Below are 20,543 nucleotides of genomic sequence, written 5' to 3' on the forward strand. Positions count from 1 at the left end.
TAGCTCATCTTTATGCCATACTGTCCACTCCGACAGACCCTACAACCACATCTATGTCTTCTCTCTACAACCTTGCCATGGGGACTGTGTTGAATGAGATGGGGAGAGTTCATAAGTGCTTCCACAGTATTATCCCACCATCTTTTCAATCATAATGAGCCAAAAGACACACTCCCAGGAAAAGTAGCTGCTGCCTTGGCTGCTGCATCCTAATAAATACTCAAATTACTCCTAGCTCTGGCCTTGAGATAATAAGGACCCAAAAACTAGAGGGATGGTGCACGCATCTGCATCTGTTTCCCTGGCAACGGCTTGCTCTGTCTCCCTGTCACCGCGGAAACCAGGCTCCAGGGAAAGCGCTGAGCCGCACAGACGCTTACTACCCGGAGAGCAGCATGCACAGCTCACACACACAGCTCACTACCTACGTACTCCAGGGAAAAGTGTGTGTGTGTGCGCGTGAGTGCTTGTGTGCGTGTGTGCATAACTACCCTCCACCCATAGTCTGCACTCTGGGATTGAAAGACCGGGGTACCATGTTACTCTGATGGAGTCAGAGTAATGTTGTTGTTTTTTTATGTGTGAATGTCTTCTTGAATTTACACAATAGTTTTTCCCCCTCTATTTGTTAAAGTTACATAAAGGTACTGTATATCATCGCTAGAATGATTTGCTAAAGTGCCATCCCATCAGTTGTCTCTCTCCTTTTGACATGTGAGTAGCTTTGATAACTAAATTTGCACACTTCTTCGGTCTGTCCTTCACAGGAATGTGACAAGAAGATGAGAACCATTTGGATAGGGTTGAGTGGCATTGGATATTGCACTGTTTGCTCGGACCGCTTTTCATGCAGAAAGCAATCTTCCTGCAATTCAGTGTTCATTTTCCCTGTCAAGTATTTGATCAATTGTGACTGTAACACAGCACTCAAGTGCAGAGCTGTTCTAGCCTGTAGACAGCAACAGATAGGAGCTGGTGTCAAGATGGCTTCCCTGTCTGGTTGGGGAGAGAGACACATTCTGTTGCGTTGATTGATACATTTGCAGTTACATGACACTCTTAATACACTTCCAAGAAAACAAATGTATGCACGTCAACAAAACCATGCAGTGTCGTTATGCTTTAATCAGTGAGGCCAGGTCACATGGTCAGAAATCTCCTGACCCTTGATAGACCCTTGATTTGAATGACACGTGTGTCTGTGTTTCTGCAGAAGCACTGCAAAGGACAGGCCCTGCTGGACAAGGTGTGTGAGCACCTCAACCTCCTGGAGAAGGACTACTTTGGTCTGACATTCAGCGAGGCGGACAGCCAAAAGGTTAGTGCCTTGTCATGTAGCCTCTGTGACCATTCATGTGCCCCCTCCCCTTCCTTCTTCTTCTCATGAAGTACTGTCTTCGGAACAATCCCCATTCCTCTCACCATAACAACAGAAGACACAGCAGGCTCTGGTAATAGTGAGTCACTCCATTAGGAATTGGAAATGAAAATGTGCATGCTCAGTCAGATTCAGCTCAACAAGCAATTTATACAATTTAAGATAACATGGCGCCCTAAACTCCTTAGAACACATTTGAACACTTAATCATCATCAGCCTACATTAGATAGCCTGATTAGTGCTCCACTGACGTCTGTACTTTTGAGGAAGGGTAATTGGAGTAGAATGGGTGTAATTATGGTTATTACGCAACTGGCTAAGATTTAGCTCTGAGACCAAGTTGAATGGCCATGATAGTCAGCCTGTATTAACTGGTATTATGGTTGTTTCGAGGATGTGTGTGTTTTGGGTCTACCCTTCCTGTGTACACCTCACCTTCAGGGCAGGTATTGCAAATTGCAGTGATTGTGTAAAGATAGGATTTGGCATGTTGAAAGAGAACGGCCACTAAGGTGAGACAAACACACCTGTCTCCTGTCACTAATAACAGCTTGTATAGGTCTCAGTAGTTACAGAATGACATGTTGTGACCTGATTTGTCCCAAGTGGTTGAGATTTTTGAGCCCGTTCTGTCTGGAGAAGAGAACGTAGTGTGTGTGTGAGGCAAACATGGTAAATGCTGGAGGATTTATCTCACAGCATACAGTTGAAGTCAGACGTTTATATACACCTTAGCCAAATACATTTAAACTCAGTTTTTCACAATTCCTGACATTTAATCCTAGTAAAAATTATCTGTCTTAGGTCAGTTAGGATCACCACTTTATTTTAAGAATGTGAAATGTCAGAATAATAGTAGAGTGATTTATTTCAGCTTTTATTTATTTCATCACATTCCCAGTGGGTCAGAAGTTTACATACACTCAATTAGTATTTGGTAGCATTGCCTTTAAATTGTTTAACTTGGGTCAAATGTTTCGGGTAGCCTTCCACAAGCTTCCCACAATAAGTTGGGTGAGTTTTGGCCCATTCCTCCTGACAGAGCTGGTGTAACTGAGTCAGGTTTGTAGGCCTCCTTGCACGCACACGCTTTTTCAGTTCTGCCCACAAATCTTCTATAGGATTGAGGTCAGGTCTTTGGGATGGCCACTCCAATACCTTGACTTTGTTGTCCTTAAGCCATTTTGACACAACTTTGGAAGTATGCTTGGGGTCATTGTCCATTTGGAAGACCCATTTGCGACCAAGCTTTAACTTCCTGACTGATGTCTTCAGATGTTGCTTCAATATATCACATAATTTCCCTTCCAATTATCCACATAACCTAATATCCACATAATTCTGCTTGGCAAGTCGGTTAGATGTTCTAACCGACTTGCCAAAACTATAGTTTGTTAACAAGAAATTTGTGGAGTGGTTTAAAAACGAGTTTTCATGACTCCAACCTAAGTGTTTGTAAACTTCCGACTTCAACTGCAGGTACCTCTGAGAGAAGGTAGGCCCCCTCTTCAATACCAGGCTTATCTGAGGGCAGCCTTTACTGTCTGGGGTCCTCGGTGACTCTAAGCCAAACAATACTTGATTGAAATATCTTCCTCAAACTCCTCTCTGTCTCTCTTTGAGGATATTATGCCCACACCATTTGGGGAGAACATCTATTGTGTTTATGATTGCTTTGTGAACTTTGACTGCAGTGCATCCTGGCAGCAGAACGGTGAGAACAGTCGTTATTCCTGCTGGACTGCTCTACAGAGAGGAGACAAATGAGACAGTGCCTTTTAGTTATTGACTGGTATTTGGCCCAGGCCGACATCAGAGAGATTCAGGAGGATAATAAATGACTGCTGTTGATTATGGTGCTTAGCACGCTGATTAAGCACCAGAGGACCTCACTCGGGTTGTGTGTGAGTGAGAGCTTGTTAGTGTCTGTGTGAGGGGATTTCAGTTCATTAAATGCAAACCTCATCGGCCAAGTTGTGTGCGTGAGCGCCGCAAAATAATTTCACCCACACCAAGCGCTAAAATAGAATTTGGTTCTATTTGAGACATGCCACACGCTGCAAGTCCCCTCCTTATTGGATATCAGTAAGATACAAACCCACGTTGATGCTTGTAAGACAAACAAGGAGAGATTAATTCAAGAACTAACTAAAAACTAACTAGGTTTCTCTTTTTATGTGTGGATTAATCGTCAGAGTAGAGAAACACGATTTTATCTGGCTCTGGGTCAAAATTCTACGAAGAACCATCTAAAAAGAGGAACTTGTGCATAACAGGTAAAATAACAACCCAATGTTTATCTCTTAGGACAAACCAGGCCCCCAGTGTCCGGTCTGGAGCGTGAAGCTCAGAGCTCTGCTGGTTGTCTACTGCGTAGCAAGCTAGAGGTGCCAAAAGCCCTGGTCTGCCCTAGAAAGCCAATGTAAATTACAATCACCAGAATGGCCAAACAATGTTTTTTTAGATGGCCGTTTTGGCCTGTAAAATGTGTTTATTATGATCAAGTTTTATCCTCACAGTGAATTATTTGAAAGTTCGCTACAAATCGAGATATTTAATTAAATAGTGATCCATTCTGACTACTACATTTGTGACTTACCACCTGGATTTGGTCTTCTGTAAAATTAGAAAAATGGTCTAATGCAAAATTAGAAAATGTGTTTTTTTTACATTGGATTAAAGTAGAGACTCAGAGCTACAAAATAGTATATCATACACTGCATTGTTGAGGAACAATGGGAAAGTAATTCTGCTTTGAAAGTTGATAAACTTGTTAACTTACTTTTGAGAAAATGGCCTTTGAATGTTTTGGTATCTAGTGAAGAGCTCTTCTTTGTCTACACCCATTCAGCATCGTTCACACCCTCTAAAGCTTTAGCCCCACCCATCTCCTTTCGCTCTCGGAGAGTTCACAGCGCACACTTGATGCTCTGGCCGATGATTTGTTTACCTCTCGATAACATGAAAACATGCTAACCAGCTCTGCTGGCAACAATTATATTACGTTTTTTTGCCGACGTTTACTGACACCGGCCATATTCAACGGGTGTTGTACACTTTAGCTAAGACATGTAGCTAGCTAGGTAAATTATGAACCTAGCTAGGTAAACAATGTGTAAGATGACACACGTCACGTAACGTTAGCTAACGAGCCAGCCAGCAACCGTTAATCTAGTTAAACAACAATAAACATAAACATAAATCATGCCGTTACTATCCTGCATGAATCTGCTGGGAGCTAACCAACCAGGTTCAATGTTTGCTAGCTAACATTAGGCTCTAACTAGCAAAGCAAACGGTTCTGGGATACTAATTATAACGTCATACACATAACATCAGCTAGAGAGCCAGCCAGCTAATGTTAGCTAGCTAGCTAACAGTACACTTTAGCTTGAAATGAAACCACTTTCTGTCAAAATTTGAAATGTGTAATATCTGAATGTAGCTAGCCAGACTATCTTACCCATATACATAATCATGCATGATGGTCGCATCTCCCTGTCACGGATGCCATGCCATGGTTGCTCTTAGTTTGAAGATGTTATCCTTCGATGTTTTATCCATCTCTTTAGCTATCCCACTCTAATTCCACTGATTTTCAAAACTCGATCCTCCAAAAAGTGGAGAGCAACACTTTTGCAGCTCCACCAGACGATACATTTAAAAAAAAAGCCGCGTTCAACAGGATTACCAACACAGACTGACCAGCTCAAATAGACAGAAGCCTTCTATATGGCAGACCAATCTGAACTCCTCTTTTGGCTTGTCCAGCCAACTCATTTTCTCAGCCAATCATGGCTAGTGGGAAGGTTGCTGACTTTTTCTGTGGCTTAACCAACAAGGCTCGTCATTTAATAATTTTATTTGTATCACGGGCTGGCAGGCCACAAGGAGACTCGCACCCTCATGCACGCTCTTTGCATGCTCTTTGCATGTGCACCCAGCAGCGTTGGGTTAACTCTCTCTGGCAGGATAAAAACGACTACATCAACCATGATCCTTTGTGATATTTGGTGCCATTCAACAATATGGGGTGCTTCAAATTCAAATACTTCCGGCTTCATGCGCCATCGTCGCTATCTCTATCTACCGGTTTTAATGTCTATGGGACAAGCTAGCTAGCAACAGCTAGCTAGCTAAATGTCCTTGAATGTTTCATGTATGTTTTGACCTGCCCCTAAATGATTAAAGTTGGTTCACAGTTGGTTTGATATGTTAACTTGCGTGTCATGATCGTGTCTGGTGGGGATAGACAAAATCAACATGCGTGGATTGCCGGTGTAGTCACATGTTAGTGTGCAGGTGTGGGTGAATTTTTCAGGTTGTGTGTACTGAAATTGCCACTGTATCGCATTAGTGGAAACCAAGACTGTTCTCATGGCAGAGCTGATCGTTTTGACTAGTAGCAGGTTAGGAGAATAATGTTAAGGTTCGGAAAAGGGTTAGGGTTAGCTAAAATGCTAAAATTGTCCCTGATGCAACTAACATATCTAGCTACAACCAGGCCTGCCCTGAGAACAGACTTGGTTTCCATTAATGCGATGCTGCGAAATTGGCAGGAACACTCATGGTTTTCCAAAGATAGTATTGGAGACTGCGGTGCTGTTTCAACCTATTCAACTCCTGATTTTACAGTGATAGAGTGATACTGTAGTAGCTGCCAAAAATACTTTCACCATTACTCAGCAGGTGGGATGTGCCACTCAGGCTCAGAAAGCTGGGAAGCTCACTGTCAGTGGTCAGGCACACGTCTGCTTGCACTATTATCCATGCAATAGGCGTATTCACACTTCCTGTTCAACTAACAGCACATGAGCATGGTGTGATTGTCAAAGAGCAGGCCATGACCTGAGAGATTTCACAAGGGACAAGAGGGTGTGCATTGAATGAGAAAGCTTTATCAACACAAGGCAGGAGGGAGAGTAGCTGTACAAAACTGCGCCTCTTGTGGCGAACGATGTCAATGTACATATCTGGTGTGATACGAGCTAGGATAACTGGCCGGTGGTAATTCACTGTCAAAATGGGCTAACAGATGCTGGGACTGACACTCTCATTTCCTCATGCTGAAAGTCTCAGTGGGGGAGGGTTCCTCCTGCTTCCTCCCTCTCCGCCTCGTTCCATTGAACCATATGTACAGTGAAGGCTTTCACTAGAAACACCATTTGCAATTAGAGCTGCGGAGTGAATCAGAGCATGGCAACAGGGTGTGCATTAGCCACGTCTCTCACAGACGCCTGTGAATGCTCTCTCTTCTGTCTGTCTTTCAGAATTGGTTGGACCCCTCCAAGGAGATAAAGAAGCAGATGCGCAGTGAGTATCCTTGGCCCACACGCAGTATACGTAGCACATTGCACAGACACATCACATCCACACACAGTGACCGAAAACACAGTTATTATTCAAATACTGTTTGTTTGTAAATGGAATCTGCTAAGTACTTATGCAGTAGAATGAGAAGCTGTAGGTCCATTTAAGACAATATAATGAGTTTATGTTTAATATAAGCATGTTTCTATGCTGTTGTTGTAGCCTGTTGCCGTAATTAAATGTTCTCGGACACTTTTATTGGTGATTTGGCTATGTCATACATGTGTCACACACAGGTAGAATCAGGAATTCCCCAAGGAAGCTGTCTTGTCCCCTTACTTTTTCAATCTTTACTAACAACATGCCATTGGCTTTGAGTGAAGCCAGTGTGTCTATGTATGTGGATGACTCAACACTATACATGTCAGCTACTAGGAATAAATTGGTACTAAATACTTAAAAAACTAAAAGCATTGTATTTGGGATAAATCATTAACTAAACCCTAAACCTCAACTAAACCTTGTAATAAATAATGTGGAAATTGAACAAGTTGAGGTGACTAAACTGCTTGAAGTAACCCTGGATTGTAAACTGTCATGGTCAAAACATATTGATACAACAGTAGCTAATATGGGGGACGTCAGTCCATAATAAAGTGCTACTCTGCCTTCTTAACAGCACTATCAACAAGGTGAGTCCTCAGGCCCTAGTTTTGTCACACCTGGACTTCTGTTCAGTCGTGCAGTCAGGTGCCACGAAGAGGGACTTAGGAAAATTACAATTGGCTCAGAACAGGGCAGCACGGACGTACACAGAGAGCTAACATTAATAAGATGGATGTCAATCTCTCCTGGCTCAAAGTGGAGGAGAGATTGAATTCATCACTACTTGTTTTTGTAAGGTATTAACATGTTGAATGCCTGTCTGAACTATTGGCACACAGCTCGGACACCCATGCATACCCCACAAGACATGCCACCAGAAAGGATTCTCTTCACAGTCCCCAAGTCTAGTACATACTATGGGAGGCGCACAGTACTACATAGAGCCTTGACTACATGGAACTCTATTCCACATCATGGATTTTGTGTTGTAGATATGTGGTAGTAGAGTAGGAGCCTGAGGGCACACACTTAATGTGTTGTGCAATCTGTTGTGAATGTATTGTAATGTTTTTAAAATGGTATAACTGCCTTAATTTTGCTGTACCCCAGGAATAGTAGCTGCTGCTAATGGGGATCCATTATAAATACAAATACATCACCTCAGCGATAGATATCCAGTCAACATGGGCAGTAAACTCATCCCCTCTCCTCTGTCTGTCCTCAGCTGCTCCCTGGCACTTTGCCTTCTCTGTCAAGTTCTACCCTCCAGACCCCTCCCAGCTCACAGAGGACATCACCAGGTACTGTGGTCCAGCAGGGCAGCATGAAGAGACACCCATATCATTTTCACACTGTATAAAAACTCAGTTTATTAGGTACACCACTCCATTCACCAAAACGGTATGCTCCTACAAACAGTGATTCACGTGGCCATGGCTTGCTATAGTTGAAGTCGGAAGTTTACATACACCTTAGCCAAATACATTTAAACTCAGTTTTCACAATTCCTAACATTTTATCAGAGTAAAAATTCCCTGTCTTAGGTCAGTTAGGATCACCGCTTTATTTTAAGAATGTGAAATGTCAGACTAATAGTAGAGAGAATTATTTATTTCAGCTTCTATTTCTTTCATCACATTCCCACTGGGTCAGAAGTTTACATACACTCAATTAGTATTTAGTAGCATTGCCTTTAAATTGTTTAACTTGGGTCAAATGTTTCGGGTAGCCTTTCACAAGCTTCCCACAATAAGTTGGGTGAATTTTGGCCCATTCCTCCTGACAGAGCTGGTGTAACTGAGTCAGGATTGTAGGCCTCCTTGCTCGCACACGCTTTTTCAGTTCTGCCCACAAATTTTCTATAGCATTGAGGTCAGGGCTTTGTGATGGCCACTCCAATACCTTGACTTTGTTGTCCTTAAGCCATTTTTCCACAACTTTGGAAGTATGCTTAGGGCCGTTGTCCAGTTGGAAAATCCATTTGCGACCAAGCTTTAACTTCCTGACTGATGTCTTGAGATGTTGCTTCAATATTTCCACATAATTTTCTTACCTCATGATGCCATCTATTTTGTGTAGTGCACCAGTCCCTCCTGCAGCAAAGCACCCCCACAACATGATGCTGCCACCCCAGTGCTTCACGGTTGGGATGGTGTTCTTTGGCTTGCAACCCTCCCCCTTTATCCTCTAAACATAACGATGGTCATTATGGCCAAACAGTTCTATTTTTGTTTCATCAGACCGCAGGACATTTCTCCAAAAAGTACGATCTTTGTCCCCATGTGCAGTTGCAAACCATAGTCTGTCTTTTTTATGGCGGTTTTGGAGCAGTGGCTTCTTCCTTGCTGAGCAGCCTTTCAGGTTATGTTGATATAGGACTCGTTTTTACTGTGGATATAGATACTTTTGTACATGTTTCCTACAGCATCTTCACAAGGTCCTTTGCTGCTGTTCTGGGATTGATTTGCATTTTTCGCACCAAAGTACGTACACCTCTAGGAGACAGAACACGTCTCCTTCCTGAGCGGTATGACGGCTGCGTGGTCCCATGGTGTTTATACGTGGTACCTTCAGGCGTTTGTAAATTGCTCCCAATGATGAACCAGACTTGTGGAGGTCTACAATTTTTTTTTCTGAAGTCTTGGCTGATTTCTTTTGATTTTCCCATGATGTCAAGCAAAGAGGCACTGCGTTTGAAGGTAGGCCTTGAAATACATCCACAGGTACATCTCCAATTGACTCAAATTATGTAAATTAGCCTATCAGAAGCTTCTAATGCCGTGACATAATTTGCTGGAATTTTCCAAGCTGTTTAAAGGCACAGTCAACTTAGTGTATGTAACTTAATGTTCGATTGAATGTTAGAATGGGCAAAACGAGTGACCTAAAGGACTTTGAGCGTGGTATGATCATCGTTGCCAGGCGCACCGGTTCCAGTATCTCAGGAACGGCCGGCCTCCTGTTCTTTCCATTTACACCAGTGTCTAGGTTTTACAGAGAATGGGGCGACAAACAAAAAACATCCAGTGCACGAAAACAGTTCGTTGAGGAGAGGTCAAAGGAGAATGGCAAGAATCGTGCAAGCTAACAGGCGGGCCACGAACAAGCAAGTAACGGCGCAGTACAACGGTGGTGTGCAGAATGGCATCTCGGAACGCACAACTTGTCGGTCCTTTCATGGATGGGCTATTGCAACAGCCGACCACACCGCGTTCCAATCCTATCAGCTTGTCGTGTAGCCTGAGTACCTTTTTCATTTTTAATTTCACCTTTATTTAACTAGGTAGGCCAGTTGAGACCAAGATAAAGCAAAGCAGTGCGACAAAAACAACAACACAGAGTTGCACATAAACAAACGTACAGTCAATAATACAATAGAAACATCTATGTACGGTGTGTGCAAATGGAGAAGAGTAGGGAGGTAAGGCAATAAATAGGCCATGGAGACAAAATAATTAGCATCAACACTGGAGTGATGGATGTGCAGATGATGATGTGCAAGTAGAGATACTGGGGTGCAAAAGAGCAAGAGGATAACATGAGGACACGATGGGTATAATTAAGGATAAGTTTACTCAGCAAGCTTAGCACTCCATCACAGCATACATCATCAGCACATGCATACTCTTCTTCTCCCTATCTGAAATCCTGTTCTCATTGTACTTCCATTCTGTGTCAGAATAGGTAGGATAGAATACCTGTGTCTCTAGTGGTAAATATGGGTAGTGCAGCAGAACACAACATATTTCCCTCTTGTGAAAGCTCTCTAAGAATAACCCAAATAAAACATTCCACAATTCTTTAATTGAAAGGTTATTCTTATACAAAGCACAGAATAATGGCACTGTTAAAATGCACTGCATAGTAACCAAAACAGTAACATCAGAATACCATTGTGAGTACTTTAACTGACTGTTAAAGTGTTCATCTTTCAGATTTGACTGAATATAGTCCTTTAGCCAAGCCGGGCTTCTTCTGACTCTAGCCTGACTCTGCCTCCCTCCTTTGAAAAGTCTGTTGTGAGTTGGGAATGAGCAGCACCGTTTTAATAGTGTGGCCTGCTCAGGATACAGTGAGAGACACAGTGAGAGATGCGACACATTCCATGTCTTTCCGTCGTCAAGGACATATGTGCTTGGTCCTTTCATTTGGATAATGTGCACTAGCAGACGGTTTGGACCACAGTACACTTAACAGTCTTGTACAGAGAGTTCATGCCGAATGGCAAAGTAAGTACCAGGTCTGGGGACATCATTTTTTTCTCGTTTTAGGTCAGCCTTTTTCAATCTGGCTTCGTAAAGCATACAGTTCTGGGTATGTAGCACATTCGGAGGAGAACTCAGCCACTAACAGTGTGTTAACCTCAGTGGATAACAGGGCCACTAACTGAAGTTCAGTGACGGGGACAACATTTTCATCTGAAGGGAGTGGCAGAAGTGACAGGCAATCTGCAACTAAGTTTACTGATCCAGGCCTGTACAGAATGTCATATGTGAAGCACAGTAAACGAGCAGACCATCTTGCAATGCGCATTCGAGCACCTTTTGATGCCAATAGGCAGTGGTGGGAAAAGTATCCAATTGTCATACTTGAGTAAAAGTTAAGATACCTTAATAGAAAATGACTCAAGAAAAATGTAAAGTCACCCAGTAAAACACTACTTGTTTTAAATATACTTAAGTATCAAAAGTAAATGTAATGGCTAAAACATGCTTAAATATCAAAAGTATAAATCTTTTCAAATTCCTTATATTAAGAAAACCAGATGCCACTATTCTTTTTTTTTTTTTATGTATTTAAGGATAGCCAGGGGCACACTCCATCACTCAGATATAATTGACAAATTAAGCATTTGTGTTTAGTGAGTCCGCCAGATCAGAGGCAGTAGGGATGACCAGGGATGTTCTATTGATAAGTGTGTGAATTGGAAAAAATCTCTTGTCCTGCTAATTATTCAAAATGTAATGAGTACTTTTAGGTGCCAGGGAAAATGTATGGAGTAAAAAGTATAGTATTTACTTTAGGAATGTAGTGAAGTAAAAGTTGTCAAAAAGATAAATAGTAAAGTACAGATATCTACAAAACTAGTTTAGTACTTTAAAGTATTTTTACTTAAGTACTTTACACCACTGCCAATAGGGTAGAAAAGGCCTGATGATCAGTTCGTAGGATAAAAGGTGTACCCCACAGGAACGTTCGCTACGGCTCAACTGACCACTCACAAGTAAGCGTTTCCTTTTCTACTATAGTGTATTTGCGCTCGGCTGAGGAGAAGGAACGGGATGCAAACGCCACTGTCCGTTCCGTTCCATCTGGATGTATTTGCGTAAGCACACCACCCAAGTCATAATCTGATGCATCTGTGGACACCGGGGTAGGAAGAGCAGGGTCGAGTATAGCCAGAATCACGGAATCCAGATAACACTATTTGGAAAGTCCATCTGTAGTTGCTCTATAGACTATCCGTAACATTTCAATGAACTTCTTCTAACCTTAACCCTTATCCCAACCCTAAACTTAACCCTTACCTTAACCCTTATTCTTATCAATCAAACTGTATTTGTCACTGAATACAACAGATGTAGGCTTTACTGTGAAATGCTTACATACAAGTAAGAACATTTTCAAATAATAAAATAGTAACACAATAAATAACAATAATAAGGCTATATTCAAGGAGTACCGGTACCGAGTCAATGTGCAGGGGTACGAGGTAGTTGAGGTAATATGTACATGTAGGCAGGGGCAAAACTGACTAGGCAATCAGGATAGATAATAAACAGAGTAGCATCAGCGTCAATATGCATGTGTGTGTGTATGAGCGTGTGTGTTGCAGTGACATTGTAAAAAGGTGTGAGTGTGTGGGTAGAGTCCAGTGAATATGAATAGAGTCAGTGCAAGAGAGTCCGTGCATAAAAGGGTCAAATAGTATGGGTAGCCATTTGATTAACTGTTCAGCAGTCTTATGGCTTAGGGGTAGAAACTGTTCAGGAGCATAAACATTGCCCTAAATCTAGCTGTAACCTTAGCAAGCAGTTGCTTATCAACAGATGGTTTGTTGATGGTGTGACCATCTGTAGAGTATGTACAAAAATAAAGTGTGAACAAACAGATCTTCAACAATTTCCCCAAAAATTATTGCACTTAGTAGGAATCAACTAAACGTATTGAAAAGTAATTAATTTGTTTATCATTAGACATGAACAGAATGCATCAGTGATCCGTACTTTCTGGAGAATTCCCCTTCGTCTGTGTATGTGCAGTGCGGGTGTCAACCACTTTGTGTAGCCGTTAGCGATGATGGTGGGGACAGAAACCTGGAAAAACAAAACGCAGAAAATGAAGTTACTAACTAATAATACAGATTTAATAGGGCCCTATATAAAGTATATATATATATATATATATATATATATTAGTGCATTCGGAAAGTATTCAGACCCCTTCATCTTTTCACATTTTGTTACGTTACAGCCTTATTCTAAAATGGATTCAATTGTTGTTTTTTCTCATGAATCTACACACAATACCCCATAATGACAAAGACATTTTTATTTTTATTTTGCAAAAATAAAAACTCAAATATTACATTTACATAAGTATTCAGACCCTTTAGTCAGTGCTTTGTTGAAGCACCTTTGCCAGTGAATACAGCCTCGTGTCTTCTTGGGTATGACGCTACAAGCTTGGCACACCTGTATTTGGGGAGTTTATCCCATTCTTCTCTGCAGATCCTCTCAAGCTCTGTCAGGTTGGATGGGGAGCGTCGCTGCACAGCTATTTTCAGGTCTCTCCAGAGATGTTCAATCGGATTCAAGCCCGGACTCTGGCTGGTCCACTCAAGGACATTCAGAGACTTGTCCCGAAGCCACTCCTGCATTGTCTTGGCTGTTTGCTTTGGGTCTTTGTCCTGTTGGAAGGTGAACCTTCGCCCCCAGTCTGAAGTCCTGAGTGCTTTGGAGCAGGTTTTCAGCAAGGATCTCTCTGCAATTTGCTCAGTTCATCTTTACCTCGATCCTGACTAGTCTCCCAGTCCCTGCCGCTGAAAAACATCCCGCAGCATGATGCTGCCACCACCATGCTTCACCGTTGGGATGGTATTGGCCAGGTGATGAGCGGTGTCTTGTTTCCTCCAGACGTGATGCTTGGCATTCAGGCCAAAGAATCTTGGTTTCATCAGACCAAAGAATCTTGTTTCTCATGGTCTGAGAGTCCTTTAGGGGCCTTTTGGCAAATTCCAAGTGCGCTGTCATGTGCCTTTTACTGAGGAGTGGCTTCCGTCTGACCACTTTACCATAAAGGCCTGATTGGTGGAGTGCTGCAGAGATGGTTGTCCTTCTGGAAGGTTCTCCTATCTCCACAGGAACTCTGGAGCTCTGTCAGAGTGACCATCAGGTTCTTGGTCACCTCCCTGACCAAGGCCCTACTCCCCCGATTGCTCAGTTTGGCCGGGCGGCCAGCTCTAGGAAGAGTCTTGGTGGTTCCAAACTTCTTCCATTTAAGAATGATGAGGCCACTGTGTTCTTCAGGACCTTCAATGCTGCAGAAATGTTTTGGTACCCTTCCCCAGATCTGTGCCTCAACAAAATCCTGTTTCGGAGCTCAACGGACAATTCCTTCGGCCTCATGGCTTGGTTTTTGCTCTGACATGCACTGTTAACTGTGGGACCTTATATAGACAGGTGTGTGCCTTTCCAAATCATGTCCAATCAATTGAATTTACCACAGGTGGACTCCAATCAAGTTGTAGAAACATCTCAAGGATGATTAATGGAAACAGGATGCACCTGAGCTCGAGTCTCATAGCACAGGGTTTGAATACTTATGTAAATAAGGTATTTCCATTTTTTTCTATTTTTTTTTTTTCATAATGGGGTATTGTGTTTAGATTGAGGAAAACATTTATTTAATCCATTTTAGAATAAGACTGTAACGTAACAAAATGTGGAAAACGTGAAGGGTTCTGAATACTTTCCGAATGCACTGTATATGCTCGCAGCATGCAGTCTCTCATACTTAGTGTCAGTTTGCACATTAAAATATCGCTGTCAAATAACAAAAGTTTGTGTTGAAAGACTTTGTACAGTTGTAATCATTTCAGTGCATATTTCACGGCTGTCAAAGAATTCCAAATCCCACTCTACTTAGAAGGATTAGCTACATTTGGAATTCCACTGACTGTTATGCATTAACTTCTCAACATTCTTGTTGGAGCTTTGGCCAGGCCTTTTTTAACGTCTCCCTCTCCTTCACAGGTACTACCTGTGTCTGCAGCTGAGAGATGACATGTTGTCAGGTCGTCTGCCCTGTTCCTTCGTGACCCACGCCCTGCTGGGTTCCTACGCTGTGCAGGCCGAGCTGGGAGACTATGACACCGACGACCATGGCCCCGACTACGTCAGCGACTTCCGCTTTGCACCCAATCAGACGCGAGAGCTGGAGGAGAGGGTCATGGAGCTCCATCGTAACTACAGGTAGGAGTTATGGTTATGTCCAAGAGTATAATCTGACCACCAGAAAATGATAGGGCCATGGCTTTCCTGGCCAGGTCACATGGTCAGAGAAACCTCTAGGCCCAGTTAGGTAGAGTTCAGTTGCATTTTTGTAGTAAATCCATTTTAGTTCCATCTCCATCTCCCATTCATATGGAACCATTGGAGCCTGCTGATGAACCTTTGCGGAGACAGTGTCCAACAACATACCATACATATGTTGACAAATGCCACCACATTACCCTGGCATCTGTCATGGCTGTCTACATGGAGGCCTTGCCAACACTTTCAATACTTCCCAAGTCTCAGGGTCTCCCCCATCCCTTTCCTGGCATGGCCCCTGCGCTTGGCTCTTGGCCAAGGAGTTATGGTAGAAAGGTGGAGGGAGAGACATGGGATTGAAAATATCACTCTTACTATTTTGAGTATTCAATTGGTTCTCCCGTTCTCCTGTTTTTGGTTTCAGGGGTATGACTCCAGCTGACGCAGAAATCAACTTCCTGGAAAATGCTAAGAAGCTATCCATGTATGGGGTGGACCTTCATCATGCCAAGGTATGCTGTTACATATGACATTTTGTGAGTCTAAGTGTCTATGTGACTGTGCAGGATTATTTATTTTACCCACATGTTACTTTATTTATTACTTGAATGTTTCCTCTCCTTCCCTCTCTTCTTCCTCTCCTTTCTTCTTCCTCTCCTCTGGCATGCTGGTCTTTGACGGCTCCAGGATTCAGAAGGGATTGACATCATGCTGGGCGTGTGTGCCAACGGGCTCCTGATCTACCGCGACCGCCTGAGGATCAACCGCTTCGCCTGGCCAAAGATCCTTAAGATTTCCTACAAGAGGAGCAACTTCTACATCAAGATCCGGCCTGGAGAGGTAAGCTGAACCAAGTTAGTGGCTTCTCTGTACATTCTTAGAAAAAAAGCTTTGGCTGTCCCCATAGAGAACCCATTTAGGTTCCAGTTAGAAAGGGTTCTACATGGAACATAAAACGGTTCTACTTGGAACTAAAAGGGTTCTACCTGGAACCAACAAGGGTTCTTCAAAGGGTTCTCCTCTGGGTGTAGATCAAGTCTTAGCCCCTTTCAAAATGAACATGAAACATTAACATTTATGCAGTTTGCAGCCCATAATTTCTGTGATAACTGGAAATACGTCCAGCTAAAGATTGTGAGGAAACGGATGTGTGGTCAGTTCGACTGACCAGAGAACTGGAAAATATTTAGTTCCCCCTAATTTTGCTGCTCCACAGGCTTAAAATCTATAGCCTGCCTTTCTCGCCCAGTCTCTATTCAGTTCTTGCTGCACTGCAGCCTCAACCTCTGCAGCCTACTGAGCTCAACCCCAGCTCAGAAGCTCAGCCCAGTGTGACAGGCTGTCTGGCCAGGGCTGCTAAAGTGACAGAGGCCCACAGTGAGCCTGTGGAAGAGCAGGATAAAGAGAGCCTTTAACACTGCCAGTGCAGCTGCAGCAGCACCCAGAATAGAGGGATGAAAAGTATAAATATAGTCATGAAAATTGAAATGCTACCCTCATGTTTGTCTCCACTGTTTGAAAATGGTTGTTTCTTAGCTCGGCTCAGCGCAGGAATCTGTCTGGTGGTTACAGGGCTGGAATTTCAGGGAGAACAGATTACTAGTGTCCATACTTGGGAGTGTCAACCCTGCTTGTCAGCCGTTTGGCTTTGGAACAGGTGTCTGTGGGTTTACAGAAGTGAACAGTTTCACACTGTCTGTTTGCTTAGAGCTTGTTTCATCTCCTGAGTGACAAGCAGGCCGATTCAGCAAATCTATCTGAAAAGCATAGAACTTCAAATTGTGACAGTTTGGAATAGGAAATAAAGTGATGATGCATTACAAAGTCGTTTTTTAAGAATGTATCATGTCATACTAAACTGCAGTCTCTTCCTCAGACACACATACGGAATGGAACGTTGATGCATTCATGCAGTAAATGTAACCCCAAGAAACACTTGCTCCTCTCTCTTTTCCCTCCTTCCCTTCCTTTCGGACTTCCCCTCTCCCTCTCCCTCTATCTCTCTCTCGCGAACCAGTACGAGCAGTTTGAGAGCACTATTGGCTTCAAGCTTCCCAACCACCGGGCGGCTAAGAGACTATGGAAGGTCTGCATCGAGCACCACACCTTCTTCAGGTAAGAGCAACTTCAGGCATCAAATCCCCTCACTTGTAGCCCTCTTGTACCTCTGTTACGTTACCCCATGCAAGCCATTTCTCCTTAAGTCCTCTTGATCTTTAGGCAGCCAAATATAACCAAACACCACTCGCTTGAATCGTGTTCCCATCTCTCTATAGCTTTTTCCCCAGCCGCTTCCAGCACCTGCTATCCCACTGCCGGGGAAGCTCAGGAGTGATTAGAGCACAGCTTTGATCAGGGCTCTCTCTCCCTGTAGGCATCATCCACAGCAGCTTTTTTGTTCCACAGCAGCCAGCACTACACTGAGGCTCGAGGTGTTTCCTTCTCTGTTTTGTGTCTTCGTCTTCATATTACGACTTGTGTCTCTGGTGTTTCTCTGCCTGTGCTGCCTCATGTTTTGAGGAATTCACTGTAAGGGGAATAAGAAACTATGTAGCCTAGTGGTTAGAGCGTTGGGCCAGTAAACAAAAGGTTGCTGGATCGAATCCCCTAGCTGACAAGGTAATAATCATTTGTTCTGCCCCTGAACAAGGCAGTTAAATGACTGTTCCCCGGTAGGCCGTCATTGTAAATAAGAATTTGTTCTTAACTGACTTGCCTAGTAAAATAACAAATGAAGTATAGAGCAAGGGTTCCCAAACTTTTTCACTAGGGGCCCCCCTTCCAGCATTTGGGAACATCCTGCGCACGCTCATGCGCAACGTCCTTTTCTATGGGCACAAGCACTGTTCATGATGCAAACTGTTCACAGCCCTCTTGTTGGTGGAGAGAATTTTGCAGGTTTAAATTCTTATTTCCTGCAATACTACACATTTTGTCATGGGTTGCATGGAAAAGTTTGCCGTTTTAAAGCAAATTTTCTTGCAATCCTATACATTTTGCCATGTCTGATATGTAATATTTGAGGGACTGAAAGTCTGAAAATCTATGGGCAAAAAAAACCCTTGCTGACATGGGTTAGTTGATCTGGACATTTCTGACAAGTTATAAATAGCTGTGACTGATATGACAAGAGGAACTGATGATGCACTACCCAATTTTGAAATTGCACCTTGTGCATTCTACTATTACAACTTTCAAGAGTACGTTTAAAACTGGACCGAGTTTAGGAACCACTGTATAGAGCAATGTTTTCAAACAGGTCCTGTTGCTCTAACACAAGTCCAATGTTCTCAGCATTTTACAAAGTCGTTTACTACATCCAGTAATTACTCTCATACTTATATCTGGTATTTCTCTTAATTGTATTGCTGTAAAGCAAGGATGGGGAATTTCTCTTTCACCAGTATTTTTAAGTTAACCCTTGTTGTTTTTATACCGTTGCTACCAAAATGCCACGCAATCAGACAATGAAGATGTTCCTGAATCTTGATTCTCCAGGTTAATGTCTCCAGAATTAGGGCTGATGAATTCCTCTCTGTCTGTGGACTATAACACCTCCAGGTTAATGTCTCCAGAATTAGGGCTGATGAATTCCTCTCTGTCTGTGGACTATAACACCTCCAGGTTAGTGTCTCCAGAGCCTCCTCCTAAGGGCTTCCTGGTGATGGGCTCGAAGTTCCGCTACAGTGGGCGAACACAGGCTCAGACCCGGCAGGCCAGTGCCCTTATAGACCGGCCCGCGCCACACTTCGAACGATCCACCAGCAAGAGGTACCTGCTGTCCCGCAGTCTGGATGGAGGTAGGTACCATGGTTGTGTTCCTCACAGGCTACTCACACAAGTGACAATTATACAAAGTGAATTATATTATGAAATATCAGTGGCTATGGGATATTTTTTAGATGCGGCTATGTATGTATATCTAGTGCTGGATTGTTCCCCTGTAAAAAAAAAAACAGTCCCACTGTGCCTTTGTCTAACCAGCAGAGTTCTCCCGGCCAGTGTCGGCCATGTGTGAGAACCAGGATGGTCTGTCCCGGCGCTGCGTCAGTGAACACCCCCACCTCCACAGCCCCTCTGGGGACGAACAGGAGACTGAACTGGAACCACCCAGTCTGGAGCAGGACCAAGAGGACCATGAGGCGGATCAGGATGAGGACCGGGATCCTGAAGAAGACCAGGATCAAGAGGAGGCGGGTGTCACCACCCCCAGCAAGAAGAAGGAGATCAAGGTACTGTTAGGCGGATGGGAGGAAGGGTTGATAGGGTAGATGATTTATGATACCGCAGGTGTCATATCTGGTTCAGAGGGTAAATGGCCCAACCTCGCATGGTTGACAGATCTATATGTTTTAGCCAACTCCTCTAACATTCCTTAGGCTACATGACATAGGAGTTGGATAAAGCACAAGCAGATCTGTTGACCCAGGCTCAGCCTACTTGTCCCCACTTGCAATGCAGGATAGTTCTCCTGTAACAGGGTGATCAAATTAAGATCCTGCATCTGTATGGAAGCTTAGAGAGTCACACTGCTTGTGTGGAGATCATGTTTTTGTCAGGGTGGATCTGTATGTCTCAGTGCAGATGGTAGTGACTGCAAGAGTGCAGGAGTGTACCGCTGGAACTTTTCGGGTCGCTGTGACGTTCCCTGTTGGGGTTTAAAAAGCTAAAGATTTGTCAGAACTAACTCTGCTCCCTCTCTGCCACTCAGTGGCTTATAGGCTAACCGTTATGGCTCACTATCCCCACTAACTGTTGTATCGAACCTTCACGTCTCTCTCATAATGTCAAGCCAACTTAACCTCTCCTGCTGCTGTTCTTTCTTGCTCTCTCTCCCTGTCATTCACTAACTTGCTCTCTCTCCCTGTCATTCACTAACTTGCTCTCTCTCCCTGTCATTCACTAACTTGCTCTCTCTCCCTGTCATTCACTAACTTGCTCTCTCTCCCTGTCATTCACTAACTTGCTCTCTCTCCCTGTCATTCACTAACTTGCTTTCTCTCCCTGTCATTCACTAACTTGCTCTCTCTCCCTGTCATTCACTAACTTGCTCTCTCTCCCTGTCATTCACTAACTTGCTCTCTCTCTTTAACCCTCGCTGGCAAAAGGAGGATGCTGGGTCCCCACTTGACAATATACAGGAGGTATTTGGTGTCTTGTGCCCTGTCTGTCTCTCTGTTAGTCTGTCTGTCGGTCAGTCTGTCTCTCTGTTAGT

General features: G+C 43.4%; 1 protein-coding gene across 9 annotated transcripts in view; it reads left to right on the top strand.

Annotated features, from left to right (window-relative positions):
• The window catches only part of LOC139535551 (band 4.1-like protein 1), a 122,701-nt gene that overhangs the window by 77,698 nt on the left and 24,460 nt on the right, over positions 1–20,543 (top strand). For 7 of the 9 annotated variants that reach the window (XM_071335049.1, XM_071335054.1, XM_071335051.1 and 4 more), the window contains exons 4-13: positions 1,214–1,318; positions 6,650–6,692; positions 8,020–8,095; positions 15,050–15,268; positions 15,753–15,840; positions 16,016–16,168; positions 17,346–17,443; positions 18,953–19,128; positions 19,313–19,560; positions 20,437–20,472. In XM_071335049.1, coding sequence (XP_071191150.1) covers positions 1,214–1,318; positions 6,650–6,692; positions 8,020–8,095; positions 15,050–15,268; positions 15,753–15,840; positions 16,016–16,168; positions 17,346–17,443; positions 18,953–19,128; positions 19,313–19,560; positions 20,437–20,472 — 1,242 coding nt within the window. The remainder of the gene's footprint in view (positions 1–1,213; positions 1,319–6,649; positions 6,693–8,019; positions 8,096–15,049; positions 15,269–15,752; positions 15,841–16,015; positions 16,169–17,345; positions 17,444–18,952; positions 19,129–19,312; positions 19,561–20,436; positions 20,473–20,543) is intronic. The other 2 variants (XM_071335050.1, XM_071335053.1) reach the window with 2 other exon arrangements.

Source organism: Salvelinus alpinus, chromosome 12 (assembly GCF_045679555.1).
Source record: "Salvelinus alpinus chromosome 12, SLU_Salpinus.1, whole genome shotgun sequence".
NCBI classification, from domain to species: domain Eukaryota; kingdom Metazoa; phylum Chordata; class Actinopteri; order Salmoniformes; family Salmonidae; genus Salvelinus; species Salvelinus alpinus.